This window comes from Oncorhynchus masou, chromosome 5, assembly GCF_036934945.1.
Source record: "Oncorhynchus masou masou isolate Uvic2021 chromosome 5, UVic_Omas_1.1, whole genome shotgun sequence".
Classification (NCBI taxonomy): domain Eukaryota; kingdom Metazoa; phylum Chordata; class Actinopteri; order Salmoniformes; family Salmonidae; genus Oncorhynchus; species Oncorhynchus masou.
In genome coordinates this window covers 26,904,020-26,920,680 of record NC_088216.1, presented here as the reverse complement: position 1 = coordinate 26,920,680, position 16,661 = coordinate 26,904,020, and the positions used below count along the sequence as shown (strand labels likewise).

Sequence of the window (16,661 nt, the reverse complement as noted above, 5' to 3'; positions counted from 1 at the left end):
CGTCAAGAAATAGGAGAGCAACATCTGTCCGGTGAAGTCCACAAAGCATTTTGCATGTAACAGTTACATGACCTTCAGCATGGTCAAGCAAGTTAATGTTTCTCCCATTTTCAGACTACTAAACAACCATTGATTTAGAACCTTGGAGAGTTACTACAAGTCACAAAGAAAACTGGAGCTGCCGCCACTATTCCACAACCATTTCAACATCATCAAATCACTTATGCTTAGCTTAATACAGTGACAACTAAAATATACCAAACGTATGTGGTTGTCCATGGTACTGGTGTGTGTAGGGCAATCTTCTGTATACCACCCCTACCTTGTCACAACACAACTAATTGTCTCAAATGCATAAAGAAGGAAAGAAATTCCACAAATTAACAGGCACACCTGTTAATTGAAATACCTTCCAGGTGACTACCTTGTGAAGCTGGTTGAGAGAATGCCAAGAGTGTGCAAAGCTGTCATCAAGGCAAAGGATGGCAACTTTTTTTGCTTACTACATGATTCCATATGTGTTATTTCATAGTGTTGATGTCTTAACTATTATTCTACAATGTAGAAAATAGTAAAAATAAAGAAAAACCCTGGAGTGACTTGGTAATCACGAGTGCACACCACTGAAAATGCATTACCCTCACGATTGCTGTAATGAAAGAGACTGCCCTGCGTTGTGCCTGTTTCTCTGAGGTCTGCTGATGGAGCAAGGCACTCTCCTCTCCCCAAGCGCTAGAAAAATGTGTTCTCATTCTATAACATTTCAAAATGCAATTGCGGAAAAACACGGCTTTGGAAGCTTTGTCTTCTCGTCCCCGTCGAAGAGAGGAGTGTCTGCATTTAATATGATTATTTGTACATAACAATGGAAATTAAGTTTCACTTTCAATTCTTGTAAGTAGGCAGTATTTTCCTCATATGACGTGGCTGGTTTATGTACAGTCTGTGCTGGCTGGAGCATAAATACCCGTGCACTACAAGTTTGAGCAGGCGATCTCCTTATTGTCACTGGTAAGTAACATTTTTTACTGGCTTAGCTTGTTTCTTGCATTATGTCAAATTATACAAATGTGATCTGTAAAGTCATGTTGCTTACATTGCTTATGGATTCTAGACAATTAAATGGATATGGCTCAATAAAATAGTTTATATCAAAGAGTGTCTGGATAAGAGAGTCTGTAAATGACTAACATTTGACATGTAAAATGTTATATGCTCTACAGAGTGGTGCTAGAGAGGAGGATATACACAAACAAAATATGTATTTGGTTAGACAACTGACAGACAACATTACTGTGTAACCAGAAAGGGAAGAGCAAGGCACTCTCCTCCCCCCAGGTGCTAGAAAACAGAAAGGGAGTGGCACCGCAGCCATGACCGTTCAAATCCAGGCTTCTATGAAACATGACCTATATTAATTACTATGAGTGAAACATTCTTCCTTCCAATTAAAAAAAAAAATACATTGAAAAGCAGTAGACCACTGATTGGCCAGCTCATTCTCCTCAGGAGGATGACATCATCCTCTATGATGAAAGCAATTATTTTTGCAACGTCTGTTTGAGATGCAAGTTTGAGGTGGAATTTTAAAGCGCTTTTTTTTCTCTCTCCAATTTATGCTTTGGCCACAAATAAGAGTATAGGATGAGTCAACAACATTATTTGGGTATAATTTAACAGAATATTAACTTTTAAAAGTGAGATTTTCACTGGACAGTTACTTTAATGTCTGCACCTTTGAGTTGTTTGAAAAAAAGGGGGAGAAAAAAACAAAATAATACATTAGGTTTCGATGACAATGGCACTCTCTCTACATTGCAGGTTCAGCGGACAACATCAAGAAGCTCCTACAACACCTTGAAGAAAATAACACCATTTGCAGCTAAATCACTATGGTAGTTCACCGTTGGAGAAAGATCAATTCAATATTCTTGAATTTTCAGGGAGTTATTTCGATTTTCTGATTTTACTTAAACTAATGTAAAAAAAAAAACAACTCTTCAAGTGAAAACTATATAGTTGATGATGTATTGAGTTACTACACTAATGTTTATATGACTCTTCTCCTCTTCTTTTTGAGTGTCTCTCACTCACCTCCGGCCGAAAGGGAGCGAACAGGCTGTATGTTGCCTTATAACATACAAACCAATACTGATGGGTGATGCCATCGATCTAATCCGTGGGTCAGTGACGCGGCCCATGGTCAATGACAGTCAACGCTAATCGTGGGCCAGTGACGCGGTCCATGTCAGATACAGTCAGCTTTCTCTTCTCTTCCGTCTTCTCCTATAAATTACACATACGTTTTGTGCACTTATTGCAAGAAATTGTATATCTATTCATAAATTAGGCTACTACCTTGTGTTTGTAAAATCAAGTAACATTCTACAATTTAATTGATAAGACATCAAATGTTTCCTTTATATAAGTTATGTATGGAAACATGAGGGCGAACGTCAATTACAAACTATTATGAATAATTTCCCCAGAATTATGAAGCGACAGATGGTTTTTCCCCTGCAGCAAAGGACAATGTGGATGGAGTAAGTTATATACAGTAATATGTCATACACATCGTTTCACCGTGGCTCTGTCCACATCAGCATGCTTTCTCCATCTGAACATTTACAGTTTAAAGCCAACAAGAACTACACTCAACACTAGTTCAAAATGAACAGTAATATTCTTTGCCTTTGAGTAGGCCATGTTGGACCAGATAAATCTGTCATATTAAAAGTAATACCACATTCAAGTGAAGCAGCGAAGATTTTCCGATTTTGGATATTTTCTCGTCTTCCAGGATTTTACAGATCTCATCAAAAACTTCCACCATCTGAACATGTCTGGAGATGAGAAGATGGACTGGGTACGTGGTTTGATTATTCTTCACTGGGTGTACACATGCCACACACACGCGCACCAAAGGGTGTCGTCATGGAACCTATATGGCGAGCCGTTGTCTTGTCTGTCTAAACAGGCTGATCAGGAAGTGGGAGTGACCTGCTGCCAGGAAGAGGAACACAATGAGGAAATGGAATGGGTATGACAACGTACAATTTATCTTATCAATATCATGAATTCACTCTCTTTGTGTGTCAGTAATGGAAAAGCCCTTTGTGAAAAAGGGAAAACATGCTAAACTACCGTTTAAACCATTGACAACTAAGATCGAGAAGAATGTCACTGATCCTCCTATGTCAAGATGGTCAGAGCTAAAGGGGTTTATACTGTACGTCACGTGTCTGTACATTTGTAGAACTTGCACTAACAGCTTTGGGGACAATCACTCACTTCTTAAAATATTTGCACAAACATATGGTGCAAACACTCATCTGGGTGTCTTTACAGATCACCTCAAGAAATCCCAGCTTCTGCATCTGGAGAGAAAGAAAAGATGAGGAAGACCGCCTTTAAATGAAGACAGCCTTTTAAAATCTTCATTAGCTACCCATCTGTTGGGAGGCTTGGTCATCAAAACATTGGCCTAGTTCACACTCCTGTTGTACAACGCATCTCACACATCAGCATTTCACACTCAAAGGGGTTTTGTAAATACTGTACAGTAGGATATATGGTTATACAATCTAGATTGATATGTAAATATGTTGAGTATCTATTTATTTTCTCACTCATCTGTCATTCGTTGGCCTATTTAATATTCTGTGTTCTGAGGGCAAAAAGGGGAGGGGGGAGATGACTGAAATATTTGGAATGTGTCCCTAATGTTTTGTACACAGTGTATATATATTACCCCACAACATTCACTCTTCCCATTAGTCCTTGGATTTATTTTTGTGTAGCTAATTCTCCTCAAAAAAGTACATCTGCTGTCTATTTGTTTGTCAATATTCATGTGTTCAGTGTCTTGTCTCCTTGTCAAATGAGTGTGTCAATTTAGTTGTATATCTGTATCACATGAAGTTATCCTTCGAACAGGGAAAGGGTGGTGTCTAGTGGGGGCGGAGGTGCCTAGTGGGGGCGGAGGTGCCTAGTGGGGGCGGAGGTGTCAAATAAATCAAAAAACTATGAAGTACTGATATTCAATGATGTGCATAAAACGACGTACTGTAAATTACATTCTTATTGGCATTGATTTTTTGTTGATTTTATTTGACAATTTTCAACAATGTAACCATTGTGGTGCTCTTGGAAATACACTAAAACAAAATAGACACAAGATTATAGCGTATATAAAATACACCTCATCAGTAAGGAGGAAATAAACAAAATAGATGATCAAGTAGCATTCATTAATACAATTATACTTTCTTTTAGCATGTGCAGTTTTAAAGCATATTGCCCATAAACTATTAAGGTTAACTTAAAACTAGCATAGGACGGATTTTATATACACTACCGTTCAAAAGTTGGAGCCTCTTAGAAATGTCCTTGTTTTCGTTGTACGGGATCTTCAGTTTCTTGGCAACTTCTCGCATGGAATAGCCTCCATTTCTCAGAACAAGAATAGACTGACGAGTTTCAGTTTGTTCCTGGCCATTTTGAGGTTGTAATCGAACTCACAAATGCTGATGCTCCAGATACTCAACTAGTCTAAAGAAGGACAGTTTTAATGCTTCTTTAATTAGCACAACAGTTTTCAGTTGTACGAACATAATTTCAAAAGGGTTTTCTAATGATCAATTAGCCTTTTAAAATGATAAACTTGGATTCGCTAACAACACCATGCCATTGAAACACAGGAGTGACAGTTTCTGATAATGGAATGGGCCTCTGTACGCCTATGTAGATATTCCATAACAAAATGACCCGTTTCCAGCTACAATAGTCATTTACAGATTTAACAACGTCGACACTGTATTTCTGATCAATTTGATGTTATTTTAATGGACAAAAAAATAGCTTTTCTTTCAAAAACAAGGACATTTCTAAGTGACCCCAAACTGTTGAATGGTAGTGTAATTTGGTACACCATTCAGTTCCTCTGCACAAGTGTTAAGGAAATAACTTGGGGGGGGGGGGGTCAAAAATGGCTCTGGTGTGAAGACAGAGTCTCCAATGAAATTAAGATAACCATACAGGTAACTGGGGCAAGGTCATGTATAATTTTAAAAAACATAAACAGTTTGATCTACACCTCCCGGAATTCAACTGGAAGCCCGTTCAGTTCCCTGAAATTATTAGGACCAATGTTCATCCTAGGGCTGAGTTTAAGTATAATTAATCTGCAGGTTTGGGTAGGTTACTTTCTAAATGTAATCAGTTACAGATACTAATTACCTGTCCTAAATTGTAATCAGCAACGTAAATTTTGGTTTACCCAAACTCAGTAACGTAATCTCATTACTTTCCCCTTAAGAGCCATTAGAATAATACAAAAATGGACACTACCGGTCAAAAGTTTTAGAACACCTACTCATTCAAGGGTTTTTCATTATGTCTTACTATTTTCTACATTGTAGAATAATAGGGAAGACATCAAAACAATGAAATAACATATATGGAATCATGTAGTAACCAAAAAAGTGTTAAACAAATCAAAATGTATTTTATATTTGCAATTCTTCATATAGCCACCCTTTGCCTTGATGACAGCTTTTCACATTCTTGGCATTCTCTCAACCAGATTCACCTGGAATGCTTTTCCAACACTCTTGAACTATTTCCCACATATGCTGAGAACTTGTTGGCTGATTTTCCTTCATTCTGCAGTCCGACTCATCCCAAACCATCTCAATTTGGTTGAGGTCGGGGGATTGTGGAGGACAGGTCATCTGATGCAGCACTCCATCACTCTCCTTCTTGGTCAAATAACCTTTACACAGCCTGGAGGTGTGTTTTGGGTCATTGCCAAATCAAACTGTATTTGTCACATTCACACGCAGATTGGTTGAGCTAATTTGTTCATGTAGGTAGGGGTGAAGCGACTATGCATTGACAAACAGCAAGTATCAGCAGTGTACAAACCAATGGGTGGAGGGGGGGGTCAATGTAAATAGTCCAGGGGCCATTTGATTAATTGTTCAGCAGTCTTATGGCTTGGGGGTAGTTGTTAAGGAGCATTTTGGTCCTAGACTTGGCCCTCCGGTACCGCTTGCCATGAGGTAGCAGAGAAAACAGTCTATGACTTGGGCGACAGGAGTCTCTGATAATATGATGGTCTTTCCTCTGACACCGCCTATTATATAGGTTCTGGATGGCAGGAAGCTTGGCCCCAGTGATGGACTGGGCTGTTCGCACTACCCTCTGTAGTGCCTTACGGTCAGATGCCGAGCAGTTGCCATACCAGCTGGTGATGCAACCGGTCAGGATGCTCTCGATGGTGCAGCTGTATAACTTTTTGGGATTTGGAGACCCATGCCAAATCTTTTCAGTCTCCTGACGGGGAAAATGTTTTGTTGTGCCATCTTCACAACTGTCTTGGTGTGTTTGGACCATGATAGTTCGTTGGTGATGTGGACACCAAGGAACTTGAAACTCTCAACCCATTCCACTACAGCATCGTCGATATTAATGGGAGCCTGTTTGGCCCACCTTTTCCTGTTGTCCACAATCAGCTCCTTCGTCTTGCTCACATTGAGGGAGAGGTTGTTGTCCTGGCACCACACTGCCAGTTTTCTGATCTCCTCCCTATAGACTGTCTCATTGTTGTCGTTGATCAGGCCTACCACTTAATGATGGTGTTGGAGTTGTGTTTGGCCATGCAGTCATGGGTGAACACGGAGTACAGGAGGGGATGGAGTACACACCCCTGAGGGGCCCCCGTGTTGAGGATCAGCGTGGCAGATGTGTTGTTTCCTACCTTTACCACCTGGGGGCGGCCCGTCAGGTCGCCACTGTCACACATAGCTATTTGAGATAGCGCATTGATGTGAATCACACTAATGCTATGTAGATATCAATAATAAGTGATATCCGTGTCGCCCGTAGGCTACATCATTGCTGTCGTCCTTACTTCCAAGCGTTTATTCAAGTTGGATCATCTTTGGATGCTGACATCGGTCACACCATTGGAAAACATAGCTTGGAAGGTAGCCTACAAAAGCCTATAAGCCCATTTATGCTTGATCTGAAAATGTGGTCTTACACGGAACCCAAACCGGCTGCGCGTGCGCCATCGTGCATACATTTATTTTGTCCCCAACACCAAACGCGATCACGACATGCAGGTTAAAATATCAAAACAAACTCTGAACAAATTACGTTTATTTGTGGACAGGTCGAAAAGCATTAAACATGTATGGCAATTTAGTTAGCTAGCTGTTGCTACCTAATTTATCCTGGGACATAAACATTGACTTGTTATTTTACCTGAAATGCACAAAGTCCTCTACTCTGACAATTAATCCACACATAAAACGGCCAACCAAATTGTTCCAAGTCATCTCTCCTCCTTCTTGGCTCAATCATCTTTGAACTTATATGGTGATTGGCATCTACACTTTCATAGTATTACCACGATAATCGGCAAAACATTTCATCTTTCAATCACCCATGTGGGTATAACCAATGAGGAGATGGCACGTGGGTACCTGCTTCTATATGGCATGTGAGTACCTGCCTGTTTGCCACAGTGTCTCCTGACCCCTCCTGTCTCAGCCTCCAGTATTTATGCTGCATGTGTCGGGGGGCTAGGGTCAGTCTGTTATCCGGTGTCCTGTGTACATTTAAGTATGCTCTCTTTAATTCTCTCTTTCTCTCTTTCTTTCTCTCTCTCAGAGGACCTGAGCCCTAGGACCATACCTCAGGACTACCTGGCATGATGACTCCTTGCTGTCCCCAGTCCACCTGGCCATGCTGCTGCTCCAGTATCAACTGTTCTGCCTGCAGCTATGGAACCCTGACGTGTTCACCGGACGTACTACCTGTCCCAGACCTGCTGTTTTCAACTCTCTAGAGACAGCAAGAGCGGTAGAGATACTCTTAATGATCGGCTATGAAAAGCCAACTGACATTTACTCCTGAGGTGCTGGCTTGTTGCACCCTCAACAACTACTGTGATTATTATTATTGTTTGACCATGCTGGTCATTTATGAACATTTGAACATCTTGGCCATGTTCTGTTATAATCTCCACCCGGCACAGCCAGAAGAGGACTGGCCACCCCTCATAGCCTGGTTCCTCTCGAGGTTTCTTCCTAGGTTTTGGCCTTTCTAGGGAGTTTTTCCTCGCCACCGTGCATCTACACCTGCATTTATTTTAGCTCTTGGCAATGCAGACGCTCGTTGGTACGTGCGAGCAGTGTGGGTGGAATAATTGAATAACATAGAGTTCTAAATATATTTAGCAATGCTTGCGCATGCAACGCGAGCGGTGTGGTCAGCCTATTAGGCTCTGTATGGAGGGTGTAACCCAATTGCGGAGCCTACTGAAGCATGTATAAACACAAACTCACTTCCTTGACAACTTCCTTCTGCTCAGCTATGCAAAGTGCAAGAAGCATGAATGCCTTGACTTCTGCTGAGGCTATGTCACAGTAAATGCTGTACGGTCACTGCAGATTTCGGATTGACCATCAAAGGCATTTGGTGTGTCATCATAGTGGTCTCTGTCTTGCAGAGGTGGGACCAAGTCACTATTATTTGAGCCACAAGCAAGTCTCAAGTCATAAGGTCCGAGTCTCAAGTCGAGCCCAAGTAGTACTAGAAGGGGTCAAAGTCTCAAGTCAAGTAGTCTAAAAAAAATCTATACATGCAATGACTTGTTCAACTAAAAATCTTTGTCTATTTATTGAGCATAGGCTACCAGACAGCCTATGGCTCTGAGACAGTTCCTCAGCTCATTGGTGCTCCAGTCCAGCTCATCTTTGCTCACCTGCACAACAAACAAAAAAACAGTTATGCATGTCAAACACGAGACCTAACGCAGTGAAAAGTCCCCTGTACATTACCGATAGAGTACAGTTACAGATAACAGTAAGAATACACAAGGGCATGAAATCAGCAGAAGGAAAGGCAGGTTGACTTGCTCAGAGTGTAGATTTATTTACTGGTCTTGGTGATCCAATGACGAAAGCAAAATATCATTAAGCAATAAGGCCCGAGGGAGTGTGGTATATGGCCAATATACCACGGCCACGGGCTGTTCTTATGCACGACGCAACACGGAGTGCCTGGACACAGCCCTTAGCTGTGGTTTATTGGCCATATATCACAACCATCCGAGGTTAATATTGTTGATCATTACATTTTTGGAGCTGAATATTATATTATTTATTATGTCAATTCTCTCCCTACAATTTGATGTTTGCACCGCACCCAATTCTATAGTTGTACAGAAAATCAACAATGTGTTCGCTAACTCACCTGACCTGTGTTGATTCACAGTTTGCTGGTCCAATCAGAGGGCCGAGTGTGCGTTTCACAAGCCAATCTGTTGCACTTTTTATTGCAAGGGCGATGTTGCAGCTACTGTCTCTGTCCGCGTGTGGAGTAATCCACGGACTCTGTGCCACAAAATAAGTGACAAAACATGGCCAGATCATTTTAAAGTCATCAGTCTTAAATCAAAGTCAAGTCCTGGCTCTTGAGGCTTCAAGTCAAGTCTCAAGTTATTACATTTTTTAAATTTAACTAGGCCAAAAGCCTAAGTCGGTTAAGAACAATTCTTATTTACAATGATGGCCTAACCATAACAACGTTGGGCCAATTGTGCGGCGCCCAATGGGACTCCCAATCACGGCCGGTTGAGATGCAGTGCCTTAGACTGCTGCGCCACTCGGGAGCCCAAATCGGGAGCCTGAATCTATCAAGTCAAGTATCAAGTCATCAAATTTGTGACGAGTCAGACTCGAGTCCAAGTCAAGTACCTGGTGTCTACAGCTTCTGCTGACTTGTGGTCAGACTTTAGGCAGAACAAACTTAAACTTGTGCCTTTTTCAATGATGATTTGAATGTCATTAAGAAAGCAGAAAGGTGTCAAATATAATTTGTTTTCGCAAACATCATTTCTGAATTTAAAAGTAATCCTAGAAGTAATCATCTAGTTTTTCAAAAGCATCTCTAATCTGATTTCAATATTTTAGCTGGTAACATAACAGATTACAGTTCATTTTTGAATAATCCGTTTCGTATAACAGATTAAAATGATTATGTAACATTGAAGCAAGGAGAATCCGTTACTCCCCAACTCTCCTCATTAGTTTGTTTTTGGGACTTTTTTAATTTGTCCTTCAGATCTGTTGTTATGCCACTGAACCATGAGATACAATAATAGTCAGTGTGTGGTGGTAGTAGTTCTATAGGAAGAGAGAGACTGTAGATTCCTCTTACAGGAACTTTATTATAAGATTTGCAAATAATTTATCAATCAACCATTACCAGGAATGTTTCAGAGTTGAATGCTTAACAAACATAGTCGGGTCTCTGCTTTTATAGGAAAAAAATACAACCCCTTTCTGTATACGTGGCAGTCAGCAGATAGTGTGTAAAAGGCAATTAGTTGTCTGTGCAGTTTAAGAAAGCATGAGGTTGACAGCCCGAGGGCTCAACCGTCTAACTGCATTCACAACAGCAAACACTATAATGTACTATTTTCTGCAAATGTACATACATGTGACCTCTTGTAAGAGCATCCAAACGGCTCTTAGCTGTAAGCTCAGTCTTATGACTAAGTCACAGAAAGACAAGTTTGTATCCGTTTAGAAAAAACACTAGCATATAACATGAGACCGTTATTTTGGCCGTAAAAAAAACGGGATAGCATGACTAATTATGTCATTTTCCACATCAAGTGGCACTGGATCAGAAATGTTGTCAGGGTCCTCATAGTCTCTGTATCCAGGAACTTGGTGACTCTTGCCAGGAACTTTGTCCTGTAGTGAACCTTCAGAACAATGACCTTCAGAACCATGATTTCACCTGTCATGTGTTGGTCCAGATTACATCCCAAGTATGTAATGCAGCATCTCCTTCACCGCTAGACCATTACACTTGACCGAGAAGTTGGAAGTTTCTAACTTTGTGTTTGGAACCAAACAGGATACATTCTGTCTTGCCTAAAAGCAGAGGTAGTTTGTTGTCGGATAACCACTTACTTACTTTAGTCAGTTCACTGCTTAGTCTTTTCAATGGTCTCCTTATTCTTATGTGAAACCAGTCATCTGCATTCTGGAACAGAGGACATGAACAGGCAGAATCCATGTAATTTATGTAGAGCAAAAAAAGCGAAGGTAGTACAGAAGTACTCCACTTGCCAGAATTCTGGTGGATCCTAGTGGATCCCGTTACAAAAAGAAGAATCTCGCCCAGTCATAACACGTGATATGCAGTATAGCATAAAAGCACCACAGGGAACAAAACACAATTTTAAGCAAAACAAAAACACAAAAAGCATAAAAATAAAGTGGAAAGTGTCGCGACTTCTGCCGAATTCGGTCCCTCTCCTTGTTCGGGCGGCGTTCGGCGGTCGACGTCACCGGCCTTCTAGCCAACGCCGATCCACTTTCCATTTTCCATTTGTTTTGTCCTTGTCTTACACACCTGACTTCATTCCCCCAATTACTTTTTCATTATTTGACCCTCTGTTCCCCCATGTTTGTTTGTGAGTGATTGTTTGTTTGTATGTAATACGGTCCGTTATTGTGGGCTAGATTATTGTGTTGTATTATTGATTCTTATCTGCTGTCCTGCGCCTGACTCCTCTACACCAACTACTACCGAAGGTTTATCCGGGGCTTTGGTTAGGAAGCGGCTCCCATTACCTCACTGCTGAAGGGGTGCGACTGCAGTGGTCGGCTGGGGCGGACAGGGCTTTTGGTCACCTGAGGGCTCTGTTTACCTCGGCTCCCGTGCTGGCACATCCGGATCCCTCTTTGGCATTCATAGTAAAAGTGGACGCATCCGAGGCTGGGATAGGAGCCGTGCTCTCTCAGTGCTCGGGTATGCCACCGAAGCTCCGCCCCTGTGCCTTCTTTTCGAAGAAGCTCAGCCCCGTGGAGCAAAATTATGATGTGGGGGAGCGGGAGCTGTTGGCTGTCATCAATGCTCTGAAGGCGTAGAGACATTGCCTTGAGGGGGCGAGACACCCTTTTCTCATCTGGACTGACCACCGCAATCTGGAGTACATCTGGGCGGCGAGGAGACTGAACCCTCGCCAGGCAGGGTGGGTATTACGTACAGGGCCCAATCCTCTCCAGTGTCCAACTGGGCGTCTGTACGTTCCGTCTGCTGTCTGTGACCGTTTGATCTATTGGGCCCACACGTCACCCTCCTCTGGTCATCCTGGCATCGGTCGGATGGTGCTCTGTCTTAGTGGGAAGTACTGGTGGCGCTCCCAGGCACCTGCCCAAAGGGAAGTTACAACCCCTACCCGTTCCACAACGGCCATGGTCGCACCTGTCGGTTGACTTCCTGACGTATCTTCCTCCCTCTCAGGAGGGAGGAAGATCCTGGTCGTTGTGAATCAGTTTTCTAAGTCCTGCCGTCTCCTCCCTTTGCCCGGTCTCCCTATGGCTCTACAGACTGCGGAGGCCCTGTTCATCACATCTTCCAGCACTACGGGGTGCCTGAGGACATAGTCTCTGATTGGAGTCCCCAGTTCACGTCCAGGGTCTGGAGGGCATTCATGGAACGTCTGGGGGTCTCGGTCAGCCTCACCTCAGGTTTTCACAGGTGGAGAGAGGTGGAGAGAGTAAACCAGGATGTGGGTAGGTTTCTGCGGTCATATTGCCAGGACCGGCCGGGGGAGTGGGCGGCGTTCATCCCCTGGGCAGAGATGGCCCAAAATTCACTCCGCCACTCCTCCACTAATCCCTCCCCCTTCCAGTGTGTATTGGGGTATCAGCCGGTTCTGGCACCTTGGCATCAGAGCCAGATCGAGGCTCCTGCGGTGGACAAATGGTTTAAGTGCTCGGAGGAGACCTGGCACGCCGCTCATGTGCACTTGCAACGGTCCGCGAGGTGGCAGAAGGCGAGCACTGCAGTGAGGCCCCTGTGTTCGCACCGGGGGACAGGGTCTGGCTCTCGACCCGAAACCTGCCTCTCTACCTGCCCTGCCGGAAGCTGGGCCCGCGGTTTGTGGGGCCATTCAAAGTCCTGGGGAGACTGAACAAGGTATGCTATAGGTTACAGCTTCCCCCAGATTACTGTATTAATCCCTCGTTCCATGTGTCTCTCCTCAGGCCGGTGATGGCACGACATCCGCCGAAGTCGGTCCCTCTCCTTATTCGTTCGGCGGTAGACATCACCGGCCTTCTAGCCGTCGCCGATCCACTTTTCATTGTCCATTTGTTTTGTCCTTGTCTTACACACCTGGTTTCATTCCCCCAATTACTTGTTCATTATTTAACCCTCTGTTCCTCCATGTTTGTTTGTGAGTGATTGTATGTGATACGGTCCGTTATTGTGGCCTAGATTATTGCGTTGTATTATTGATTGTTTGAGTAAATTACGTTTATAACTCATATCTGCTGTCTTGCACCCGACTCCTCTACACCAGCTACACACAGGCGTATAACAGAAAGAGAGGATTAAAGTTGCCACTAGTATCAATTCAACTGGAAGAGAAAGTTATGCAATGTTGGGTAGCATGGTGGTTTCATTCGGTGGCCACATCAACATTGATTAAATATTGTCAACATGCTTCTTAACCTATAAGAGAAAACATATTGGGATAAGGATACCAAAGAACTAGGAATAGAATAGACTGACAGGTGTCTGGATCACACAGAAAATGCACAAGTTCCATAAATAGAATAGCACTTCTTATTTTTCTTGTTTCTGTCACGACTCCTACCGAAGGGTGGTGCTCGGCGCTCGTAGTCACCGGCCTACGAGCTGCCACTGATCCCTTTTTCCCCCTTTTCTGTTTATTGGTTTCACCTGTGTTTGGTTTAGGCTGATTGGCCGGGCTTTATTTACCAGCAGGCCCGCCTGCTGTGCGGGATTGTTTGGTGTACACGTCTGTGTAACACGGTTATCCCATTTTTTGGGGTTTTGCTGGACTGTTTAAGTCCCCCATGTTTGGGGTATTTGTTTTGGTGTGCGCCCTGTGTTTCGTGGGGTTGGCGTATGTTCACCGTTTTTGGGCAGTAAAAAGTTTAGCACTACCCTGAACTCTGCTTCCTGCGCCTGATTTCTCACCCACTACACCCCGGACGTTACAGTTTCTAACCAGATCAGTAGAGATGTTAATAATACTTAAGAGTCTAAGCCGAATAACAAATTCATGAATGGCAATTAAAACAGTAAAAAAAAATGAAGGTTTTAAAATGTCTGTCCTATATCTAGGAGATACTGTATGAGAAAGCTCTAGTTGGTGTTTTTTTTTTTTTTTTATACATATTGAACCTCTTTTTTTGGATATGCACTAAACTACCTCCATACTTCTATTCATCTTTTAAACGGGTACTGGTTACCTTTAGATGAGTCTGACACTTGTGGGGGTCAGAGTAAAACCGAGAACACCATCTTTCCATAAAGTGGTCATACAAGCCAAACCGTATGAATGCTAGTTGTTTTTGTGACAAGACCAATTTTCAGGATGTTTCATGGTCTTACAAAAGCCGTTGTAGCTCGGCCACCTTCCACCACAGATGCAGAAGGCCGCCATAAGCAATTGCGGTGGATCTATACACAGCCCATGCAAAAAAAAAGATCTCTAGCTTAAACTGACTGATTTTAATGGAGATTTTTGTATTATGTTACGTAGATTGACTCTTCGGAGTGTCAATAGACTCGAGGGTTTTAAGCCAGGATCTAGGCAGATCTGCAATTAATAATTTGCAGAAATTAGACTTTTCGTTTAATACATATGATTTTATATCGCTTTTCTAAAACCCAAAGACGCTACAATAAGCAACTATAAGGAAAACCAACACAAAAAAAAGCAACAAGTTACCTGGAATAGGGTGGAAGAAAGACAACTTCTAGATGGTGTGTAGATAGTTCAAAATGGAGGTGAAATGTTGCAATCCCCAGAGGACATCCTCTGAACTCTACACACTACAATAAGTCATGCACTGACAGTCCAAACACTCTTTGGTCTTGGCCATGGTGGAGAGTTTGGAATGTGATTGATTGCTTCTGTGGACAGGTGTCTTTTATACAGGTAACAAACTGAGATTAGGAGCACTCCCTTTAAGAGTGTGCTCCTAATCTCAGCTCATTACCTGTATAAAAGACACCTGGGAGCCAGAAATCTTTCTGATTGAGAGGGGGTCAAATACATATTTCCCTCATTAAAATGCAAATCAATGTATAACTTTGACATGCGTTTTCTGGATTTTTTTGTCGTCATTCTGTCTCTCACTGTTCAAATAAACCTACCATTAAAATTATAGACAAACGTACAAAATCAGCAGGGGATCAAACACTTTCTCTCACTGTAGGGGGTTCCCAACACTAATGTAAGATTTCTTGTATCATATTTCTTATATTTAACCTTATTTTGACAGGGAGTCATATTGTGACCAATGTCTCTTTTGCAAATGAGCCCTGTGGTTACAAAGATACACACATCAAATATACGATGACATGCAAAACAGCACAAACAGCAAACATGAGGGAGTTGAAACATTTCACACTGTAAGTGCAAGTGTCAAACTGACGTCACTGCCAAGACGAAGAGCACTGTGGTTTAGAACAATTACCAACACCCTTCCTCTGACAGACTTTTAGAAACTAACTATTGTATTAGAGCAAATGTACATGTGGCAATTGGGACAAAATTGGATTCAAATTATTGTGACATTGAAGCAAGGAGAATCTCAATCAAACTGGTATCCAAGAGTGTCTGAGGTTTGACAAAGTAACCTTTCTGCTTCTGTTACTAGGCCCATGTGATTTCAAACACAATCAATAAAAATCAAACTAGAATCACATGTGAAATAAAATTAAACTCAACTGAATTGCCAAATAAGCTTTCTCGTGAGTTGTTGCCTCTGTAGTATGTACTCGATACCAGTTTCCTTGACAGGGTTCTCACATTTTGATACTTAAAAGTTATTCTCACTGGGGAAGTATAAAAGGGGACAGGGCAGAGTACCAATACCAACCATCCAAAATAGCAACAAAAAAAAAAGTACATCCACTTTCTCACCTAAACTATAGTGATCCACCGCAGCTCCTTTTGGAGGGTGGAGACGCCTTTTATAAGAAGAGGCATGCATGAAACAAAGTGCAGGAAGACAAGTAAGTCTCATTTGCAAAGGTTGAGTGTTGCAATATTTTCCTCACTGCATGCTAGTGAACAAAGTGAAGGAGAAGATGCCCAGGCAGGGACCCCTCTCCCTGCTCACCTGGATGGGAGCCATGGGTAAGCACTGACTAACAGGATTTCACTCAGCTTAATATTATCATCAGCTCAACTAGTAAAAACAAGTCAATTACTTACAATACTACACGTTTTAAATTGTAGTTTAGTTTCTCTTCCTGACTAAAGCTTAGTCTTACCATGAACTGTTCACAACATTGTAATCAATAGACACACTTGAAGTATTGTAGAGGATGATATGTTTTCAAAGTGGATGCTTAACATGCACAAGGATCATTTAAGTAAAAGAAAAGTGCCTAATGTTGCCATTTCCATCGGCTAATGGGGATCCCAAGCAAATCTACATCTAATGCTCTAAATGTTATTTACTTGTTAGATGCTCCATTGTCATTATTTTGGGGCTTTTTAGAACAGATCTAGTCATACAGTATCTGTATTTGTGGTTTCACGTCAATATAACGGTAACAGACATTTTTCAATTTGAGGCAGT

General features: G+C 42.2%; 1 protein-coding gene across 4 annotated transcripts in view; it reads left to right on the top strand.

The window, feature by feature from the left end:
- Positions 1-16,088: 16,088 nt before the first annotated feature.
- LOC135538746 (integrin alpha-X-like) overlaps positions 16,089-16,661 on the top strand; it is a 31,189-nt gene continuing 30,616 nt past the window's right edge. For 3 of the 4 annotated variants that reach the window (XM_064964669.1, XM_064964662.1, XM_064964654.1), the window contains exon 1: positions 16,089-16,213. In XM_064964669.1, the coding sequence (XP_064820741.1) occupies positions 16,138-16,213 (76 nt within the window). In that variant the 5' untranslated portion in view covers positions 16,089-16,137. The remainder of the gene's footprint in view (positions 16,214-16,661) is intronic. The other variant, XM_064964678.1, reaches the window with a different exon arrangement.